The following is a 23,540-nucleotide window of genomic DNA, read 5'->3' as shown; positions in this document are numbered from 1 at the left end:
ACAAGCGTCCTGAGAGTGTATACAGACAAACATTAACCGATAATAAAAAAAGACATTGTGAATAATATTAAGTGAAAGTACATGGAAACAGCAACAGTCACACATTCGCCTTACTTATTCTCCAGAAGACAAACACAAACAACAGTGGAGTGGAGGGCAGATGTTACTGGGTAGCTAGAAACATTTTCTCCTCGCTTTTGTCCTTTTTTAACTCTCATACCACACAATTACATATACATAGTTCAATGAATGGTCTTGGGTCGTTGTAGGCTATTCATGTAGGTAACTGAATAATACAAGTATGCTCATGAAGTTAGCATGAGGCCTAAACATGGAAGAGACATTACAGTCTCTGCAAAGGGCATACTGCCCCAAAGCGAACATATTTCCTTATGGTTTACAAGATACCCAATGGCCCCTTTATCACCCCTTCGTTACACGCATGTACCTCACTTCAAATAAACCTTCGGCCAAAGAGCTTCAAGATTCGTTCTTGACAAACTGCTCCCCGCCGAGAACATCTAATAAATCACGTGTTGAAAGGCTGTCAACAAGATTGTTTACGGACATGTAAACTAGTTGTGTCAAGTAATGAAGAAGTGTCCTGCAGAATTCATCACTTGAAAGCAAACAAACCCTGCGTAACCTTTCTGGGGGTGACTTGGAACAAAGATAGCCTTTTGATGTAAACTGCTCTCATAGTCCGAGATTGCTGCAACGAGAAACAGATCAAAGCGCAATAGGAGTAAAATGCTTTAAACGGTGAAAGTCTTCATTGAAGTTTGAAGGGAGAAAATCACAGTAAATTGCAGTCTCTCTGGGTGCTTGGCATTATGTGGCCCAAAATGATAGTTCCATTTGACCGATTAGGATAACTAGCGACCGTTAACTGAGGCCATGCACTGCACTGGAGCCACTTATTGTTTCTGTCTGTCACCATACTGATAGGGCTAATCTTGAGATTATGCCAAAAAGTGACTGGTCGTTTCATTGACATGCTATGATGAAGGTAAGTGAGAAGGACTTATATTATAATCCATATGCTTCCATACTGCTGTACAAATAAAAAATAAAAAATAGAATATGTGTCAGTTCAAAGTTCAAACTACAGGAAGTCTTTGTTTGGTTGGAAAATGATCCTAGGACAGAGTCGATCATTCAGTAGACCACTCGTTCAATGGAGTAAGGGGTGGAGCTGGCAGCAGCATGGGGTTGGGAAAGGATTCATCTCCACAATTTCAAAGGGAACGGCAGATTAATTGTTGGCTTTGTGGTGTCACGGCCTCTTGTGACCTGAAAGTGACCGAGCTGCCATTGAAGGAAATTATAAACATGCACACCACACCACGTATTCTTGGTCTGACAAATGCGATTATCCCCACTTTGCTTCATTTTTGAATGTTTTAAAATGTAAAAAAGTCGTTGGTCTTCCTGGTTCAAATGTCTGCAAGCCCACTGCCCACTATTTTTATATATCCTTATAACTCGATGGCAGCTGAAGTGTCAGGAAGTACGCAACCATTTTGTAGGTGAAGGTGACGGCTGAAGGCACATGAAGACCATCAAAAACAACAGAGAGTGATTACAGATGACATATGCCAGAGCTCTGTATCCACAAGTCGGGTACTCTGCGTTAACTCTCCTTTCAGCACAAGGGCCTGGTGACTCGGGAAGGCCTGGGGGCCCCAAAGGCTGAGCCAGAAGAGGCCTTTTGGGTATCCTTACAGCTGACAGCAGCGTTAACTTATGTGCGCCTACGTAGTACTTTGCCTCGTGCTTTATCATCACTAGACCACAGGGTGGCGCTCCTTCTTCCAGAGCACTAGGGATCCCCCAGCAGCTGACTGCATCGCGTTACTGAAGACTGTGAATTTCTCACACCTCTGTCCGGTCCGCGCTGCTGTTCACACCATCCACGCCGCCTCAGGCCTCCCGCTCTCCGGTTTCCTCTAGATTCAGGAGCTCACGATTCAGGTTCTCTCTCTCTCTTTTCCTTTTTTTTTAAAGCCCGCGGCTGTGCGGCTGGCTCCCTAGTGGCTCTCATCCGACGCAACTGCAATTGGCAGCAGACAGGCGCTTGATGGTCTGCCAGGAGGTCTGGGCGTCCATGAAGGACACGGTCTCGTAGTGGGTGGGGCGGCAGCAGGGGTGCGAGCTGACCTTGTTGCTGGGGATGCTGCCGTTCTTCATCAGGTTCTTCAGGGCCAGGTCGTAGTTCTTGAGCGCTCTCATGCACGTGCCCACGCAGTACTTGAAGACCACGATCTCGTCCGAATCGAAGCCGAAGCCGAGGTCTCGTACGCGCATCTCCCTGCGCTCCATGCGGCAGTCCGGGCTCTCCTTCTCCTTCTGTCCCTTTCGGCCCTTGCCCTTCCTTCCGCCGCGGTTCTTGCGTTGGCGTTGGGGCGCCGGGTCGGAGGTGGAACGCTGCCATCTTCTGTGGTGATCCTCGCCCTCCTCCAGAAGAGAAGGACTGTCTGTGAGAGAAATAAGAGAAATGTGTTAATCTAATGCCAACAGGTGGGAAACATCATACACAAGTAGAACAAACCTGTTGAAAGCACATCAGTTTTTGTAACACTTTTGTCCCCAGACATATTTTTTAATGCTCCGAGTCCAGCTCCTCCTTTTCACATATTTTTCAGCTTGCCAGTGAAACTTATGTTACCCTCACCTCAGATCTTAAGATTGAAATGACATGCCAAATCTCACTGTTTTGGAAAAGTCCCTCAATCAGGGGCAGTCAGGAGTTTGATTCCCTCTCTGGCCCCAGGAGATATAATTAGTTTCAGGAACTTGTTAGAATGCTGAATGTAGCTGTGTCAAAACTTGCCACGCTGTGTGTGATGTGTGTCTCTTGCAGTTAAATTTTTTTCCAAGGGATTTAGATAATGGCGCCAATTTTATTGTGTTCCTATGGCAACTCAAGACCATTCTGATGGTTTCTCCTCAAATTATCGACTGACCTTACACTGAGAGCAGGAAATAAGGGGTGACAGCACGCTTGAGGTAATTTCATACCATAAATACTTAGATAAATATCAGTAAGTGTTCTCATATTGGCTTTGACAATAAAATTGCTCCAGAAAACAGCTGTGCACACGACAAAGGGGTCATAAAAAGTATATGGGGTGATTGTATTCCAGTCGATGGACAAAACATTATTCCTACCATCATTTTTTTAACCTTGTCAAATGGAGGATGACACTGACCATGTGCCAGTGATACACTAGAATTCGAAGGAATTCCAAGGTCAACGACTATCAATAGCTTTCGGTGCGAGCGCCATTCTAACCTTAACAATGTCAGCACATAGAGTAATTGGCGTAGTTTGAGATCACTTTCTCATGACATTCGAGACTCTGACAGTACATTTCCCGTACATATTTCCCAGAGGATTCCCAAAACATTAGCGTTTTTATGAGGAAATTCCCATAAATTCTCCCTCTCTTTACAAGATAAAGTCTGCTCGCCCTGGAACTCTCTGCATCCTCCGCCCCAGTCACCGCGGTTGCGGCACACAGGCAGGGAGGCAGCCAAAGCAAGGACAAAAGGACACGAATGTAGGGACGAAGGTCTCACTCCAGTAACCCAATATTGGATCCCTTTACATCTGTTTTGGGGCCCTGATCAGCATTCCAGATCTAGGCGAGTGATACACCTCTCGACAAGGTATTGGAGGGTCCTGGGGAAGGGGAGTGAAATGGATATCTGGCCCATGATTGTTTCCATTCTTGCGGGGCCTAGGAGGTCGGTCAGCCAGGCTCTGCTCTGCTCTGCTCCGCTCACCAAGGCCATTTTTTCGCTCTCGCGAGCAGAACCGCTTGGCACCTGTCCAGAAGTTATATTCGCTGTGTGGGAGCGACAAGTCAGTCTGTTTTATGGCGGTGGTGGTGGCTGACTCGGGGTGCTTCGATGTGATTTACACATTATTGTTTTCATGGGGTGGAGGAAGCCCAGAGTGCCTTCGATTTATTTGATTACCGCTGTCCCGCAGAATAACAATAGGCTCTTCTCAGCAGAGGGTATTAAAACACTTAAAGCTACAATGAAGTGCACAGACACACACACGCAGACTCACACATAAACACGGACACATACGCGGACACACACACACATGCGGAAATCCAAGTGTCGGAGCAGTGCTTGTGATCCATATTTAGCTCCACTTGTTAAGTGCGAGCTGCGTTAAAGAGATTCTTTGTTGCAGCAGGCCAGTCTGTCCACTCACCAAACACGCCAGCCCAGGAAGTGACGTCATCCGTCTCCTCTTCTTCTTCCTGCGCCTCTGGCTGACTGGCCGGCTGCCATGCCATCCTCTCCGAGCTCCGCAGCACCGCCGGGGAAGACTCCTCTCCAAGGTCTCTGTCCCTGCCCGCAACTGAGCCGTCCACTAAGGCAACCAGCGAGGCCAGCACCCATAGCATCACCTGTACAAACAGGAAACAACAACAAAACAGCGTCTAGTGTATGCTGCAGTGCAAACATGAAAACATTGCACTTTGGTCAAAACACAAACTTACAGAAGGCCAGAAATGGACTTGAAGGTTACTACGGCGCTGCATTTGTATACATTTCAGAGGAGTGATGTGTAATACAACACAACCGAAACAAAACTCATTTCAACAAATACAAAATGAGTGTTCACAATTATAACTGACGCCCTGCTGACGGATAAACACACACACACACACACACAATGACTGGCAGATGTATGCTACTTGTTTTATAACCATGTGTTGCAGGATTTTAAACATTGTCATTTCGCTGTTCTTTCTTTAATAAACGACGTTTCGGTGCTAGACCTTCATCAGGCAATGGTCTGATGGTCAGGCCTGATGAAGGTCTAGCACCGAAACGTCGTTTATTAAAGAAAGAACAGCGAAATGGTCAGTGTGCGGGAGTTTCTTTTTTTTTTTTTTTTTTTTTTTTTTTGAACTATTGCTGAGTGACCCATGGTGCCATCTCCGACGCACCTGCCAGCTGAGGTGTGCGAAAAAAAGCCGAAGTTCAAACATTGTCATTTAAAAAAATGACTGCCAGCATTTCATGTCCACACAGTTCTACTACGTGAGACACATTGGAAATGACTGTATAGCATTGTTGACACGCCTCAACTGAGCCTCGAGGCCCAACTTAAATCCAACCAGAAATTTCAACCATAGGATTTCAAACCTCCCTCTTTCGCTTTCTCTGACTCTCTCTCTCTCTCCTCTCTCTCTCTCTCTCTCTCTCTCTCTCTCTCTCTCTCTCTCTCTCTCTCTCTCTCTCCTCTCTCTCTCTCTCTCTCTCTCTCTCTCTCTCTCTCACACACACACACACACACACACACACACACACACACACACAGTCTCCCTCTCTACCTGTCTCTCTCTATCTTTTTGTCTCTCTGTGTGTCTCTCTCAACCAGTCTGTCTCTCTGTTTCTCTCTCTCTCTCTCTCTCTCTCTCTCTCTCTCTCTCATCTCCCTCATGTGCAATGTGTCTGTGCCTGCCTGCTTTGCGGCTCCCCGATTAGCCACATGTGTTACATAATACCAGCGGGGTGGACCATGATGCGGACAGGACTGCTCCATCAGAGAGCCGTGGAGAGAGTAAAACAATCCCCGCTGGCCCACCGAGCCGGTACCCACAGCATGGAAACACTCGGCCCCCCCGCTACGCTCCGCGTCCCCCCAACCTGACGGCTAGGGCCCCCCCGGCTGCTGGGACCAACACCTTCGACTCTTTAATTACTTAATCGACATCCAAAACCTTGGCTGGCCCCGGGCAAGTAAATATTTTAAGGGTGCTTATTAAATGAGTGTCTGCCACGCAGCAACACCAAGAGGTGTGTGTGTGTGTGTGTGTGTGTGTGTGTGTGTGTGTGTGTGTGTGTGTGTGTGTGTGTGTGTGTGTGTGTGTGTGTGTGTGTGTGTGTCTTTGTGTGTGTGTGTGTGTGTGTGCGCGCGTGTGCATGCATGTGTGGGTGTGTCTATAAGACTGTGTGTGTGTGTGTGTGTGTGTGAGAGAGAGTGCCTGTGTTTCTGTATGCACACATGCCTGCCATGTACAGTATCTGTCTGCGTGTGTGTGTGTGTGCATATGCATAGTACAGTACATGTGTGTGCGCGTGCATGCCTTTGTGTGCACTCGTCATGGGATAGAAATGCGCTCGGCGTGGCTGACACCTTTCAGTACTGATCAGCTCTTTTTGAGTCGGAGCCGTGTGTTTGACAGGCCCGTCACGACGTTGTCATAACAGAGCCGTCCACGGCGGCGGGGGTTGGCCTGCAGTGCTCACTCACCCGCCATGTTCTCAGGTGACATTGGGCAGCTGACACTGAAGAAACCGCCTGCCTCCGCCACCTTTTGCCATCTGGAAGGGAAGGAAAAGAACACGTCAGGACGCATTTTGCAAGATTTTAACAGCATTTAGCTTCCAAGAAAAATCATAATCCGCTTCCAACCGTCCGGCGGTGCGTTAAAACAAATAATCAACACCAGGATGTGGTGTAAAATTGGATTATAAAAGGGAAGTGTAAGGCTGGCTGGGTATGGAGTCTTGGTGTGGAACATGTGTAACGGACAGCGTAAACAGAAATCCCCCTTCGCTGCAGTAGCACAGTTGAACCGAGTCCAAACCACTGGCCTATCTGAAACAATGAGACACTATCCACAGGTATGCCGGACCCTGTGCCCTCCTCTCTCTCTCTCTCTCTCTCTCTCTCTCTCTCTCTCTCTCTCTCTCTCTCTCTCACACTCACTCACTCATCAGTAGCAGCATTCGCCGGTGTCGGTTGGCACACGCGGCATGCCTTAGCTGGGCATGACGGAATAAGGTCACCCTCACGCAGCCGACTCCCCCTGCTGGGCGCGCCGCTAACTGTGCACCAAGGACAGCCAGAAGGGAGGAGATGGAGGGTGGAGAAGGGAGAAGGAGGAGGTTTAGGGTGGGGGTAATAAGAGGCTGGCCGGCTGGTCGGCTTAGCCAGGGAAGGCAGAGCGTGACACAGCAGAGGTCAGTGAGAGGGCCTGGCCCTCCTCGGCCCATTTGCCGTGCGTTTGCATTTCCCACACGGTGTGCACACGGTTTGTGTGTGTGTGTGTGTGTGTGTGTGCTTCTGTGTGTGTGTGTGTGTGTGTGTGTGTGTGTGTACGTGTGTGTGTGTGTGTGTTTATATGTGTGCGTGCAGGGTTGTGTGCGTGTGTGTTTGTGTGGGTAAGTATGCAGATGGATGGAAGGTACTTATCGTCCCCAATCTCCCAAACATGCTCAGTGAGCGATGAGAAAACGGCCTTAGTAATAATATGGTTTTATGAGGAGTCTACAGCCCATTGTGTAGAGAGCAGCAACCAGACGATGCACAAGACAAGGCCCACTGCTATTTAGTGACTCCTTTTGTGGCCACCTAGTCCGAGATAAAGACCAGATAAAGGAAATACAGCTTCCCCTCCGCAAACTCCTTTAACAATAGATAACCCGGACAGACACCTTTCGCATTCCAGGAGAGGCTTAAAATACACAAATATGGCACTCACTGATGGGGCCCAATACAAAGGTAACTGCCGTAAAGCAATAAACAATATCCAGCGCCTCCGGAGCTCGCTATATAAATAGCTGCATAAATCAAAGGTGAGACGGGGAAGGGGGGGAAGATGTTTCATCACACATGCTTAAAATATCTTTTTCTTTTTTTTTCCTCGATTGCCGGTGTATTTAAAAATAGCTCCTTCGTGTGCCCAGCCTTACCTACATACAGCAGCGTCTTGACACAGTGCCTAGCGCACAGTTTGGCCAGCGTCCGGGGCGGAGTGGAGCGGTGTACAAAGGTTAGAGGAGAGGAGCGGGGTGTCTCCTTACACAACACAAGGCCGCCGCTGCACACTGCCGCCGCCGCCACCGCCGCACACTGCGCCGTACACTGCGCCGCGCCGTGTAATCAATACTCCCGTGATTGGCATGTAAATGAGCCTGGCGAGATGAAAACCCACTAAAAGTGCAATGAACACAAAAGGAAACCCTGGGGAGACGAGCTGGCGAGAGATAGGGGAGGAGAGGAGAGGAGAGAAGAGGAGGAAGAGAGGAGAGGAGAGGAGGAGGAGGAGAGGAGAGGAGGAAGAGGAGGAGGAGCACTGAAGCGTGAGGGAACAGTATTCTGGGGCCTGGCACAGTGGTGGTGTAACAGTAGACGAGCTTGATGAGGGGCATGTGTGGCTTTCCTGCCATGTCACCCTGTGGGCTAAATTAAAGTTGCAAAGTATCCTAAACTCCTCCTGGAACCAAAATGGAGTCTGGACACCACACACACACACACACACACACACACACACACACACACACACACACACACACACACACACACACACACACACACACCGGAACATGACTGATGAGAGAGAAGAGGTTCCATCGCTCCTCACGGCTGTCTTCCTTCCACCAACACACTGACACTTGTGCGAGCACACACACGCCCACACACACACACACACACACACACACACACACACACACACACACACACACACACACACACACACACACACACACACACACACACAAGCATACGCAAACACACACATGCACGCACACATGCACGCACACACACGAGAGAGTTGTGTGTGAATGTCAACGGTCTCAATATCAGCCAAATATTTGTCACTCAAGCGCACTGAATCAGTGGTATATAGCACTGAGAAACAGTGGTCCAGAGGTCAGGAAGGATGCCACATACATACGTATGCCAGCCCACTTGTACTCTCCGCTCCTCATTCTCCTAACAGCCTGCTGCAGCCGCACAACACAACTCTATTACGGCCCGGCCCCACCAGCCCTGAGTGACACTGTCTGCGGCTCGTAAATGAATGCTTGCCCTCTACAGCCTTGACCTGAGCCCGAAGACGTGATTGATTGGAGCGGTGCCAGCAGCTTAAGGCCCATCGCCTGGAAATGTTCCGCATGTCAAAACGATGCGCTGCCATCTTTGATTTCCGCCCACAGTCGCTGTTCTGCAGCTGAATGGGCTGGCTGGCTGGCTGGCACGGAGCGAGAAACAGACTCTCTGTCTGATTAGTTTGATCCTTTCAGCAGGGGCTGTTAACACGCAATGCCCAACTGTTGCCGCAAAAGGACGACCGACAAAAACAACTTTGTCGTTCTTTCCAGAAATAGTCCTTTTTTTGCGTAGCACAGCTGCATGACTATAAATGTCTTTTTTCGTTTCTAGTTATCATTTAATTGAGTCAGTGCTGTGTTTACCCAATAATTCAGGGTCCTCTGGGATGTTGTAGCGCTAGAAAAGACACGACAGCCATTCGTCTACTGCCGCTAATCCAATGCAGTGCAGAGGATGCGTAGCTAGCGTGTCAGAACAATGTGTTTATGTTTAAAGTGCATGTTTGTGAAGACGTAAATGCTTGTAACAAATCCCCCTGTCCGATAGCCAAAAGGCTGCAAATAGCCGTCTTGTTTATCCGCCAGTTTCCAAACGCTATCTTTTAACCAACAGTATAGCCTTTACTCTATGTATACAATGGGGTCTGCATGCAAACAGGCAATACGTCTCGACCGCGTGGCCCCAACATCACTCCAGGCAAGGCAAGGGTGACATGGGACCCATTAAGGTCTGTGCACTCTGCAGGCTGTGGCCGGGCCTGTCGCTACGGTAACAATGTGTTTTGCATAACTTCTATTAAAGTCTACAATACTAAGCCATCAGAACTATGATCTAAGGAAATACGCCAGTCGTGCTTGTGTGTGCTCAAAAATATTCACGAGTCTCTCCACAGATCCTCACAGATCCTCTGGCCGGTTTGTTCCCTTCCATCTTCACCTCACTTAACTTGTTATGGTCATTCATCATCTGTTTGTCATTTTCCCAGTGGACACGCTAAAAACAGTGGAGTTGGTCAGGTTCAACCACACATCGTGGAGTGCTGAAAACAAGTGACAGCACATCTGAACATGATGCTGCTATCAAAAGCCCACGGAACGTGCAGCAAGACACTGGTCACCTCACTAGTAAAGGAGGGACATTAAGGTCACTTAACCCCTTAGCACAGAGCCAATGTTATAACCTTACTGTCACCTAAATTGTAATGGCTGTCTTAATCTGTTACTTAGGGCTCTCTGTACTGTCATAGCAAGGTTGTTATGATGTAGTCGAGTATTTTCAGCAAATAGTGAATAGGCCCGCCGCCGACCCCATCTGCAGTAAGATGCTACGCCGAGCCCAAGACAGAAACTCAGAAGCTGATGGGAACTTCCGTCATAAGCAAAGGGGTTCAGTCATGGTTCACAGGTGAGGATTAGGACTGCCCCCCCCCCCCCTCTCTCTTCTCTCTCACTTCCAAACAGGCAATTAGCGGGACGAGCCTTAATCTCCAGTGTCACAGTGAATGGGGACTTGTCAAAACGTGTTTACACTGAGAGACTGGTGCCAGCCTCCTCCATTGATGTGACCAAAGAAAGAGAAGAGTTTGGGGTCTGGCTACTTGGGACCATACATAGCCGGCCGCCCTGAGAAACGCAGATCAAGGGGGTGGAAAGCGAGGAGAGGGGGGAAGCCATTCAGCTGAGGTGTGTCACTTTGGAGTCAGTGTTGCCAGATGTGTCTGATCAAATCCCGCCCAAAAGGTGCTCAAAAACCGCCAAGACACGCTGAAATCCGCCCAATTTCAACAAATTGCAATGATTTCTATGGGCATAAAACTGCAGGAAAAAATGCCAAATGGCTGCCCAATCTGGCAACACTGTTTGGAGTAACGGTGAATCCCATTACACGCCTTAGCCCTACGCCTTTCCCCATTGCCACCGTTTTGCGCGTCCACGTGTAGGGGTAGTGGCATCCCGATTCACGTTCAGACAGATGGGTAGGGGTACGGCGAAGGACTTTCCACCCCTCCGCGCAGAGATTTTTCAACACCAGACTCCACGACGGAGGGCTACGACAGGTTTCCCTGCATGCATTGTGAATTCATTTAAAAATTGGCGGCAAGCACCCACAACAGCACACAAGTTTAAGTATTTTCGCCACAATTGAAGGTTTTTAAGTGGTAATAATCATTCCATTGTACTAAGTTTAACATTGTCATAATGTGTGATGGCCCTTTTCTCTGTGAACTGCACATGAAAAAAAACGCTATTAACGTCAACCTAATTCATGGAATTAGTGACAGCTGTGAGTTTCATTCCATGATTGTTGAAGGGGTATCCCAATTCGTAGCGGTTGCGTTTCAAGCCCTACACCTTACAGCTGGAAAGCACGAGGGGCATGGGGAAGGCGTAGGGGTAGAGATTAGTAATGGGAAAGGCCCTTAGATGAGCTCTCTCTCGCTTGCCATTTCATGGCTGCCATTAATCTTGGTATATGAGTGATTCTACGATTCCCCTACGCTTTTGGCAAAAGCAAAATGTCAATTATCAGTATTTTTTTTTCAACTAAATGACCTAGATGTTTACATAGTGTATATATTTAAGTTTCCAAACAAACAAATTGCCAAGCTTAATCTTAAATCATTTGATAAATACTCTAATGAAAGCGAACATTTGCTTAATTATTTTGTCAACAGTGTTATGGACAAATACTATGTCATTTCAAACATATATAAAAATACTACAGAGTTGAAACAATATATATTTGAAAGTGCTTATGTCCCTTAGCAGTAATGTTGTCATTAATCTGTGCAACTGATATAGAAAATGTGATTGTTGAGCTTCATAAGTAGGATTTTATGAGTCGCTGTGATACAGACTGACACATTTTTCATCATAAATCCCTGTAACGTCTGATTTGAATATAGTCACCCTCCTTACACAAGACTTCCTTCTCCAGAGATAATCCCTAGTGTATGTTCATAGGATTTTTCCAACACATAAGGGATCAATAGCGCAAAAACACTTTCAAAACAGTCAACTGTGTTACTCAACTGTGTTACGGTCAACAGTGCAGGGGAACAAGGCGGCACTTTTTTAGGAGAAAAAACAGAGCAGACAAACCCATCTCTCTAGAACACAAATTATTTTGTTTGTTTGTCTGTCAATATGGATATAAATTGGCAAAAACATACTCCTCCTCAACTGCCATCAGTGTTGCCAGATTGGGCTGGTTCCCGCCCAATTGGGCTGCTTAGGATGGCCGTGTGCGGGTAAAAATGGCATCTATCAGAAAAACCTTCCCACTGCCATATAAATCAATAGAATTGGGCGGGTTTTTAGGGCGGATTTTGATCATTGTTTGGGCTGGAAATCATCAGCCTCGTCTGGCAACCCTGACTGTCATACTTAATTGTAACACCATTGACGGTAACACTGTTGACATTTCAGCCATTTTTATGGTGTTGTGCTAACTGAGGACCTCAGAAGTTCCACCACAACACCTTAATCAATTCATATATCTGTATGCTTTATCTGTGTTTTTCTACATGTGATTTCTAATTCAGATTCTTATGAATATGTTGATAACACAGTTGACAGGCAATTTTTCCGCTATGAGAACATGAAAAAGAATGGATTAAATTATGGAAGGATGGAGCTCAGAATTTACCAAAAAGTCTTTCCGTATCCTGCCAAAGAGGTTATGACATCACGTGATGTTATTCGTATGGCCTAAGACCAAACCATTACTGATTTACGGAGGAGGTTTCAGACCGTGACACGGTTAACACAGTTTTCGTGGACACACACAAAATGGCAAATTTCATGTATAATGGAAAGGACAGTGGTCTTTCTGACAGTTTTGTCATATTGTGATGATTACTGTGAATCAACATTTGCAATCGTCTTGGGCAAAACAAGTTTCTTTACATACTAATATGAAGACTGAATCTGACATTTGGAAAACAGGACGGCATGAAAACGCCCAAAACCAGTATTAAATATTCATTCTTGCTGAGGGAAATAATGCTATGTCTACACTTTCTGTATTATATGAAAGATAAATGTTTTCTAATGTCCAAAACATCATTGGATGCAGTTAATAGTTAGTGGAATTGCCAAATAAAATCCATGGACTTAAAAGTGTAGGCGAATTAGAGAATCACTCATATGCTAGAAAATGTGGAAGCAAAGTGAAAGTGAAAGCCCAACTGGGAAACTCAAACTCCCATTGTCATTGTGTCACAGCACATGAGTGCACACTGCACACAACAAAATTGCATTTATGCCTCACCCGTGCAAGGGAGCAGCCCCCAATGGCGACTGAAAGGGGGCAGTGCGGTGGGATGGTGCCATGCTCAGGGTAAGTCAGTCATGGAGGAGGATGGGGGAGAGCACTGGTTAATTAATCCCCCCCACCAAACCCCCCACACCAACTCTGACTCCATAACCGCTTACCCATGATGCCAAACATGCATTATTAACAAATGGCAAAGGTTCCATCCTCTAGTGGGATCTTCCTGAGATACCCAGTGTGCAGATCATTCTCTTTCTGGCACATTACATTACATTACATTACATTACACTTAGCTGACGCTTTTCATCCAAAGCAACTTATTTACAGTTATTTACAAGGTACAGGGTATTGGTTACAACCCCTGGAGAAATGAGGGGTTAGGCGCCTTGCTCAAGGGCACTTCAAGGGCATGGATGAAAGTGCTTGTAAGGGTGGGATGTGAACCTGTGACCCTCTGATCTATAGGCCAGCTCTCTAACCATTGAGCCACGGCCGCCCCCATGGCACCTGGATTATGCGCACCCTGACCCTTCAAATGCCATTATAATCTAGGGCCGAACGCAAAAACAAACAAACGATTGGACTCACCCTTGATGCAAACACACTGTTCGTTCTAGTCAGCTAATGACAGCTCTGATTCTCTTTGCTGTCTCCCTGGGAGTGTTGTGACTTATCCATTCTCACTTTTGACAAACGAATGTCGCGGATGCAGAGAGTCCTGCAACAAAGGCTTGTTTATCCAGATGGCCCCCAACTCGCATGAGTTCCATCACTTAACTTCATTTTTTTCTGGTTCAAGCAAACCCAATTATGCACAGAAATGACATTAATGAGAACCATAAAGTTGAATATGGGGAGAAAGAGGATGAGAGAGAGAGAGAGAGAGAGAGAGAGAGAGAGAGAGAGAGAGAGAGAGAGAGAGAGAGAGAGAGAGAGAGAGAGAGAGAGAGAGAGAGAGAGAGTAGAATAGACATACAGAGAGAGGGTGGATGAGAGAATGGGAAAAGAGAGATACAGAGAGAGAGAGAGAATGAGAGAATAGTAGAGAGAGAGAGAGAGAGAGAGAGAGAGAGAGAGAGAGAGAGAGAGGGAGAGAGAGAGAGAGAGAGAGAGGGAGAGAATGAGAGAGAAGGGGGTGCAGCTAAGGACATGGTTGCAGAGCGCTACACTATACGCCTGTCACGCTCAGTGACACAGGCACTGTTACACTCACAGGGCCACTGTGGACTCCAGACACGTGCACTGCACTCCTTCAATTCCTGCTCACTGCCCCGATCTGCTTTCAAACCCTCAGTAAGTAACTCATCAGCCAAGGCTGAAAGATGCCCCCAAAGCCCCCCCCCCCCCCCACTACAGAGCTTGTTGAAAACGGTCATTTGTCAAGTAATTTGACCACTGGGGATCAACAGCATGGCTTTTGACAATGTTCTGCATTTTGACTTGGACCAGATACATTGTACAGAGATGAACCTCGTGCAAACACTCTGCATGCCAAAACAGAATGTGAAAAGTATTTAGGGAAGCGTAGGACGCTGTCTAATAACAGGCTAAATACAAAACTTTTGCCCTCAAGAAATCACCTCCCTCGCAAACTCCGAGTAAGCTTTTCCTGCAGCGTTCAAACCTTCACCTGTGTTAGCTCTCATGGCAACATGGCTGGGGTAAATAGCAAGACTAGCTCTTCATTGTTGGCATGGAACAGGCTGCCCAATACAAGTGGCTCGTCACTTCAATGGGCAACATCAAAGCCTAACAGGCAGCAGTCCTTCGGCTGTGTTCAAAGTCCTCTCTGCTTCACCACACGCCTCTGCCTGTCAGAAACCTTGCTTCTCGCCTGTCGGCTCAATACATTTTTAATGCCGTGTCTGTGTAGCCGGCGACTTCATAACAAACAAACACACAATGCACTTGTTTAAGTTTAGGGTTAGCTCGTCCCGGTGATTCTATTCACAGCAGTCTCTTCTATTCATGCTGTGTGTAGCCCTTTTTGGTGCGGATGGGATCGCTGCCAATCTGACACACTATTACCTGAAAAAAACTCAAGTACATCATAACAACACTGCAATGACATTATCGAGAGTCTTAAGCCCTTAAGACACTACCCCCATTATAAATTAGCTGTTACCAGAATGGCAATGACCAAGTTGTAATGTATTCCTAAAGGCCCTGTGCACTGACATAGTACAGTACTATGGTAGTTGAGTTAGTTTTTCAGTGACTATTACAACTTCCAGGGGGGGACAGTTTCTGGTAAGAGACTACAGATTTCATCAACCGCACGCTTATAATAGAAGCTCTGCATGAAAGAGTTAAACCTTCTCCTTTTTTTCCTGGTAAGGGGAGAGGAGGGGTGAAGGGACAGGGGGCAGGAGGTAGGAGATAGGTTTTCGCTATGGCATCCCAGGTCAAGCCTTCTGGATGAAATGTTGAGCCGCGCTGACTTTGCTTTTACAAATGAAGTGGTGTTTGCTGTTTGCATTCCCTCGCCATGCCACTTCCCTTGTGGAGCGGAGCTGGAGTGCTGCTGTACACAGGGCCGCTAACAGCTTTAGCCGGGCCCAGGACAAAGTCATCTGCAAAGCACCCCCCCCCCCCAACCCAATGCATATAATTTATTTAATACATACATGCAATTGACAGTTGAGCACCCAATTCATGGCGCCCTCTCTCCGTGGGCCCCTGGACGACTGCCCCTTTTGTCCCCCCGTCAGCTTCCCTGGCTGTACTGCAGGTGGCCAGCTGTGCTTTGGGCTCGCGCTGACGCACCACAATGCACCGCACCACAGACACCACGCTGCACCACACCGCACCACACCGCAACGCACCGCACCGCTCACACCATCGCAACGCCAGCACAGGCCTATCCATTTCCACTAAGGTGAAAGCCCTGTTTTGTCAAAACACACAAACTCACTCCTACTTACTTATTTGGGAAAAGGGGTTTTAATTCACCAGTGGCCTTTCTCTCTCTCTTTCTCACTCTCTCTCTCCCTCCCTCTGTGTCAGGTGGTTTCAAGTTCGGCCAGTGAGTCAAAGCGTTGCAACTTGTTAACACACTTCCATGATTCATTCCCATTTGAGAGGGCCCGGGTTAGGCTTTGTTTACACTGATGCCGTCGCACTGCATTCCCCTGACTCCCCTTTGTTTACGATCCTGTGCGTGTAGCAGGAGCCCTCTCTCTCCCTCTCTCTCCTTCTCTCTCTGTCTGTCTGTCTGTCTGTCTGTCTCTCTCTCTCTCTGATGTGAGAGGGGGAGTGTTGTTGTTGTTGAATAGCCATCTGCTCTCAACACTCCTCATTTGCGGTGGGGTGTCTACAGTGCAGGAATCACACCTTTTGATCTGCGGGACTCAAAGCTGGTGGGCCGCCCTTCATTCCTCGCATTCTAGCCCCGTAAAAAACCTGATACATTTGGACACACCAAGGGTGACACACTCCTGCTTATCGTGAATGGACGTTCCGCTGCTGGTTCTCATCTGTTAACACGATGGAATATTCTCTCAACCACCCCACCCCCCCCCCCCCCACCGCACCCACTCAACTCGTGCTGCTCCCACCTCGAAACCCCTACAACACCACCCACAACCCTAAAACAAACCATCCAGCAGGCCTTTCTTCAGTTTTTTTTAAAACCACGCTGCAGGTCAGTGACATTCAGCACACTTGAATCATCACAGGAAATGGGTGCAAATGTATCTTGAAAAGCAGCACAGTGTGGGGGGTGGGTGCAGAGTGAGTGTGGCCAGGGATGCCGACAGGGTCAAAGGGGTCAGTTGTCCCGGGCCCAGGAAGACAGGGGGCCCAGAATTGGGTCCTCATTACATTACATGTATTGAGTGGGGGGCCCTTTCAGATGACTTTGTACTGGGCCTGGCAAAAACTGTCAGCGGCCCTGAGTGTGGCACTTTTCTGTCTTCAAAGTCTCTCAACATCCAAAGTCCCTTCAAGTGCGTGATTGTGATCATCAGTAAATCTTCTGAAAAAAAAAGTTTTGTGATGTTAAGCAGCACACAGCCTGTTTGACAGCACTTCTGATTCACTTGGTGTTTGTGTGTGTGTGTGTGTGTGTGTGTGTGCGTCTGTGTGTGTGTCTACGTGTGTGCGCGTGTGTGTGGGTCACTTCATTAAGCCAGCCACACACCGACGGGCCAGACCCCCAAAAAGTAGCTTCTAGAGAGCAAGATTAACTAGGTGACAGTGAGGGTGACAACCGCGCTCCCCTGTGCTGAATAGGCGGCACCATAAAGCACTCGGCTGCATTGGCTGCAGTGGAGCCACCTTTGTAAGCCAGCACCACAACGTCAGGGCTGACCTGACCTCGGCCCGAGGAACTTTAAGGTGTTTCTCATTACGCTTGGACGAATAAGGGGGGGGGGGGTGGCAGCAGCGCGAGGCGGGCCCATTCGTTCATTAGCCAACGCTGCAGTAAAACATATCGCTGTTATTCTGCCATTCGCAGCCGCAGAATCATAAGTCATCCTAGCACCACTCCTAGGCTGCTTTGGACACAGGAAGTGGCTGAGTGGAGGTTTGACTGGCCCCGAGGTGGTGGGGCCCTTTGATGGGCCCTAGGTATCTCAGAACTGTTGGAGAGGGAGGGAGGGGAAAAGGGAAGGCAGGGGATTGGGGGGAACCGGGGGGGACAAAAGAATGCCGTTACTGTAATTTAGATTTATGGTGCTCACGCTACATTTGAAAGGAAATTAAAGTCCCAGTTCAGCTGAGGAAAAAGTACAGCTTGCTTGCGAACGTCAGACACGAACAATCTGATCGAAGATCATCTGAAGGTCAACTGTGCATGGAAAAACACAAAAAAGGTTTGTTCTCTCTCTCTCTCTCTCTCTCTCTCTCTCTCTCTCTCTCTCTCTCTCTCTCTCTCTCTCTCTTCAAAGCAATAATGTTGATCACCGCTAGTCTTTGTTGTTGTTGTCTGAACGGAATCTCCAATACGTCCTGGCTGGGACATTCCGCTCGCATGGTCGTAAAAAAAAATCCTCCCTGACAAGGCTCCTTGTTATTGTGCAATTTACTGAGCAAATATGAGCCTATAAACGGGGGATGAAAAGATAAATGAGATACAAAGGGACAGGATCACACAAGAGAAAAGATAAATCTTCTCCACTAATCCACTGGAGACAAACTAAGCATAAAATCAATTAAGGCATGGATGACTGACCAGCGGATTCAGCTGGTGGTCTCTTTTTTTTTAACTTTCATTGTAAGTTCCACAGGTGGAAAGAAAAGGACACACCATCTTGAAGGTATGAGAGGTGTAGGGGTGGGGTGTTATGACCTCCAGCAGAACGTAAAGCTAGAGTGGACTGAACGGTGATAAAAATGACAGGGTGTGTCAAATAGACTCCCTCAACACCAGCCGTTAAGTAAGCAGAGAGGGCCGAGTCGATTCGGACAACCTCCAGCGATGACGGATGCCGTCCTGACCATTCAACAAAGGGGCAGAGAAAAGGGGGGGGGGGGCAGAGGAGAGGGGTAGAAGGATAGAGAGACATCTTCCTCCCTCCCTCCCTGTGAAATACTGCTGTAAAGAAGCACAATGTCATTACAGGCACAAAAAAGCTTCAAGTTCAAGGCAACCTCACGACCACGCCAACGGAATGCGTAATGGTATTAAACTCAGTGACTGGCAGGACCACATAGACAGGCTTAGGGGCAGTCAGGGCCTATCTACGGGCCTATCTGCACCGAGAAGATAAGGGCATCGCAGCAGAGGGAAGCAGCCATCAAGATAACTAATGTTATCTCTCTTTCTTTTTTTTTCTTCTCCGGACAGTATTGTCGGTGATGGTTCAGATACTTAAATAAAAAAGGGAAAAGCAGCGGTGGGGTGTATCTGCTCTGTGTCTTCAGGGGTTGAAAAATTGCTGGATCCAAAACGAAGGCGTCCAGCATAAAGGAGGGAGAGAAGCTATAGTACCAAAAGCCAAAAAATAAAGAGGGACCCATTCCCACATTCGAGCACATGCGAAAACCATCACCCTATTTTCCGCTAATAATACAATGCTTTTCTTTCCAAGAATAGAAACTTTCCAATCAGATAAAAACTCACAACTATGCAATCAGATAAGCAACTGTTTCATTGTCATCTGGCCATTTAATTCAAAATTAAACTTCTTAAAGGTCCACTCATTACAAATCAAAAAAGTGGGAGTGGGAGAGGAGGAGGAGGAGGGGAAGGAACCACAGCTGGAAACCCCACACTCACAACCTGCCAGCTCATACTCTCCGCTCTCTCTCTCTCTCTCTCTCTCTCTCTCTCTCTCTCTCTCTCTCTCTCTCTCTCTCTCTCTCTGTCTGTCTGTTGGAGACTGATTGATACCCTATAGCAGACATGGCTGTACCTTAAGTTTCAAAGTACAATAAATATGAATACTAGAGCCAGAAACAGACAGAATGAGATCTAGTAACAATCCAATTTGGTGCATTCGCACCCACATATGGTAGTAGACAATCGGCCAATTTAACATTCTTGACACATTCCAATCAAATACCTTAAAAGGACACTTGGACATAAAATGGAGTGGGTTGGGGGTAGGGGTGGTGGGGATAGGAGAGGGAGAGGGAGAGAGAGGGAGAGAGAGGGAGGGGGTTACTTTTTTAATGGCGTGATGCTGATTTGTTCCAGCTTTGAAAAACTGAAGATAAACTGATCCCTGTCTGCACCGCACCTGGGTAAACTTCCAAGACTTTTTTTTCAATAGCTGAATTGCACACTATGCTCAAGTGTTTTTCAATGTTTGGTAAAATAGGGGCCTGCTAATTTGGTAATTTCACTACTAAGGTATCTCATCTTAATCTCGCCGGCATAACACGGGCCATTCCGCAAACAACAGCCCAAGGACTGACTTGAAAGAAAACATGGCTGTGCCAAAAGGTGGTGTTTGGTCCAATGTACTACAGCGTGTGTATTATAATGAAGTGGACATGTTCCCTGACCAACTATGCCCTGCAACTCGGCTCCTACATCCAACTATGGGGTTGCCTCCTCTGTCTGACAAAAAAATACATTTCAATAATAATCTATCATTTAGCATGTAAGCAATGGGTCCCTTCATTCAGGGAAATGTCCCCTGGATAGACCATTCAAATCCAGGACAATCATGGGAAACCAGGACAAGTGGCAAACACTAGTATCCAACAACAGGCCGAACTACTCAATTTAGTAAATCGTGGAATAATAAGACATAGACTGTGCTAACTGAGACGATAAGACATTATGTTCTAGGGCTCAAATCCCTTATCCCAAAGGTACCCCTTCCTAGGCGCACTGCACCAGGCAGAAGGCAGAGTGTTTTCTTAACGTGCCAGATGTGAAACAATGGAGATAACAAATTGGGCTTTGAGGGGATTGCGGGAAGTTGTCAGCAGGGCACTTTCAAAGCACTTTCACGTGGACAAGAAATCATCTAAAGAGACAGTTCAAACATGTATATGATCAGAATCTATTATCTTAATGGGCCTTTAAAGTTATCCACCTAGTGCACGCTTACGCACAATTTCAGACTTGGCGGCACTTGAGATTTCACATCCTTTTGTTTATCATCTGTCCTGCTTAAGAAGACCAAAATCTGCTGAACCCCTCTCTGAAATGGTCGAACACACACATTGCAAAAAAAAACATACTCTTGTAGACATCGTGGGGGCAACTCACTGAAACACATTTGTTCCTACAATTTGAGACATTATCAAGCCAAGTCACGTTAATTACAGGTGCTTTTGTCGCCCTCTTCGGCAATCCCTTGACAAATGTTTTGCCAAGGAAAGTAGGTAGATGGCCCATAATATAATAATAAGCATGCGAGAAATCTGTTAAACACAGAACAATTACGCTTTTCATAACAACTGATTAGAAACCAGTTTAACGACCATGAGAGGGGAATAAGCTGCATCCCCGAGATAAGCATCTCAGGGGACAGACACAAGTATGTATATAAGACAAAATCTTAAATTTACATGCAATTACGCACTCACAGGAGTGTGGCCAGCTTGTCTACTATTCTTGGACCTAAGCCTGAACACATGGGACAATATTTGAACTTTGCTTTCTTTAAGACCACAGAATGGGTGACTGGTTTCTACACTCAGATATGCGACACCCAAATGCAATCAATCAATTTAGGAGTACCCAAATAATAATAATAAACAATAACAATAACAACAACAACAACAACAACAATAATAATAATAATAATAATAATAATAATAATAATAATAATAATAGGCTAATAATAATGCCATATTATTAATGAATAATAACAGCCTAATAATAATGTGTTATGTTATTACGTCTCTTGATTTTGCCTTATCCATGCGAAGTCATTTTTCTGTTTTCCATGGCGGGACGGTAACTGTAATTAAAAATGTAAGTAAGGGACTGTGGGCCAACTAACATTCTCAAAGCAAAGAAAATAATGCATTTTACCAAGAAAAGGAAAGTGCGGCACAATATTACATTTTAAAAAAAACTATAATGGTAATGGCAATACCTTTTCTGACTTGGACAACCTCTCCGATCATGGACGTACCCGTGCGAAATGAGTTAAGAAGCACTTAACAGATGAAAACAATCCAAAGGTGACGGCACTCTATTCCTCTGTAGACTTTTCCTCGATTTGTCTCTGAAATACAGGAGCATAATTTTTGGAATCCGAGTTCAGTTTGAAGACAGCAGCCACATGGTCTTGAAGACTTGTTAAGTTGTCTTGAGTCGTGTGGAGGACCCAGGTTGTGTCTCCCTGCGCCTCTCTGCGTGCAATACTGGAGACGCGGAGGGACAACTGCGTTTTGTAACAGACACTGGAAACAGTGGATCAGGGAAACAGGTAGGTAAAGCCCAGCGTCTTTAAGAAGCTCCCAGGCACACAGTCTTGTCCTTCCCGACTAAATCCCTGCACATTTGTGTCAAGTCAAGTACGGTGCCATAAACAGATGTGCCGAACCCCTCCAGGTGTCAAATTCCAGTTTGTATCACATGATCCAACTGTGTGTACAGGTTGCGAATGATAGCCTAATTAGCATGACTATTACCAAGCTTCCATGGCGAGTGATCCCCTCTGACTCACTTTCCCTCACTTTGTCATAGTTCAAATGTTGAGTTTATGTGTTGCAACTGAAGCACATCTGAAAGTTACGATTACCTGTCTTTTAAAATCAGAGGGTTACAAATATTAGGCGGTGTCTATTACAAGCGCAAACATGCGATTACAAACGTACCGTTCCAGGGAACCCCTGAGGGTGCGCAGTGCGTGCTAAAGCTGTACCCACTGGTAATGGGCTACTTTCCCGCTCTGTTGTTCATAGTATGAATGCATGACACTACAGCACAAATATTCAGCCCTGAGCTTCAATGGAGCAAGCACAGAGACGCCCCACAATTGTTGAGCGTAAAATGCTCGCTTAAAAAGGTAGGGGAAAAAAAAAACAGAAGTCATTCAAATCATTCAAATGCATATCATGAACCTGTCTAATAAAAATATTTGAAATATCTATTATGAAGTTTATTTTTTCTGTTGTAGTGATTATCAGGTCAAATATCAAAACAATGACTCAGCCTACCAGACAGGCAGGCTGACTCACCAGCACAATCAGCACTTATCAGCACTTGCGTAAAGCAATTGTCTATAGTGTGTAAGCCTAATACTGTACCCCCAAATTTTATTTTTATTAAAGATATCAGCCCTTAGTGTTGGGGGATGACAGACTGACAACCACGACACAGGTAAACAAACAACCAACATTTTGAAATCAACGTTGGCCGAAACCCCACATTTGTGAAATAGCGATACACTATCATGGCCAAGTTTCCCATAAACCCAGCCACTGTGATCACTGGCTTTTAGGGGGGACTTATCTAGATTGGCAGGGCCTCAAACTTGGCTAAGCTGGCCCCAGACCCCCTTTCTTTCTCCGATGGTGGAGCGGTGCCCAAGAGCACAAAACCATACCATCTGAATCACTCTGCCAGCAGTGAGCTGCAGATTAGACAGGCAGCCTTGAAGAGCAGCAAATGTCCTTCTTTGGCCATCCGGGGCCACAATAGGAGCCGGAGGCAGCTGAGACTGACCTGGTTACTACCCTTGACCGAAAACTCTTCGTCACGGCCCAGTGACAGTCCGAGTGCATGGAGGACATGGGGCATCTGCCGGCTTCTCAATTGTGTTCTCATGGTTCGTTCCCGTGCCATGGGACAGATGATGCTTTCCACTTTTTTGGGCCCTGCTGTGGCTGATATGGTGGGGCACGCGTCTGCTATGCGGCCGACCCAGGTTTGATTCCCGGCCCGGGTCCTTTGCCGGCCCTTCCCTGTCTCTCTCTCCCAACTCGCTTCCTGTCTCTGCTTCACTGTCCTGTCTGAGAAAAAACAATAAAGGCT

The 23,540-nt window shown here is 46.7% G+C and overlaps 1 protein-coding gene across 1 annotated transcript; it reads right to left on the bottom strand.

Annotated features, from left to right (window-relative positions):
• Window positions 1–1,220: 1,220 nt before the first annotated feature.
• Window positions 1,221–22,051, bottom strand: LOC134451558 (glial cell line-derived neurotrophic factor). Its single transcript, XM_063202063.1, has 4 exons — window positions 21,655–22,051; window positions 6,287–6,357; window positions 4,232–4,430; window positions 1,221–2,477 (listed from the first exon to the last, which is right to left on the bottom strand). Exons 1-4 carry the CDS (start codon window positions 21,683–21,685, stop codon window positions 2,041–2,043), a joined length of 738 nt encoding a protein of 245 aa, XP_063058133.1. The 5' UTR covers window positions 21,686–22,051; the 3' UTR covers window positions 1,221–2,040.
• Between the last annotated feature and the right edge of the window lie 1,489 nt (window positions 22,052–23,540).

Source organism: Engraulis encrasicolus, chromosome 6 (assembly GCF_034702125.1).
Source record: "Engraulis encrasicolus isolate BLACKSEA-1 chromosome 6, IST_EnEncr_1.0, whole genome shotgun sequence".
In the NCBI taxonomy this organism is placed as follows: domain Eukaryota; kingdom Metazoa; phylum Chordata; class Actinopteri; order Clupeiformes; family Engraulidae; genus Engraulis; species Engraulis encrasicolus.
The sequence above is the reverse complement of the archived record's forward strand: the minus strand, read 5'-3'. Positions and strand labels throughout refer to the sequence as shown.

Bases quoted from the DNA above. Each gene is read 5' to 3' on its own strand.
- LOC134451558 (XM_063202063.1), bottom strand. From the start codon at position 21,685: ATGATCGGAGAGGTTGTCCAAGTCAGAAAAG. The intron at 4,431-6,286 runs GTGAGTGAGCAC...CTGTTTGTACAG, and splicing joins GTCACCTGAGAACATGGCGG to GTGATGCTATGGGTGCTGGC. The intron at 2,478-4,231 runs GTGAGTGGACAG...TTTCTCTCACAG, and splicing joins TTCCTGGGCTGGCGTGTTTG to ACAGTCCTTCTCTTCTGGAG.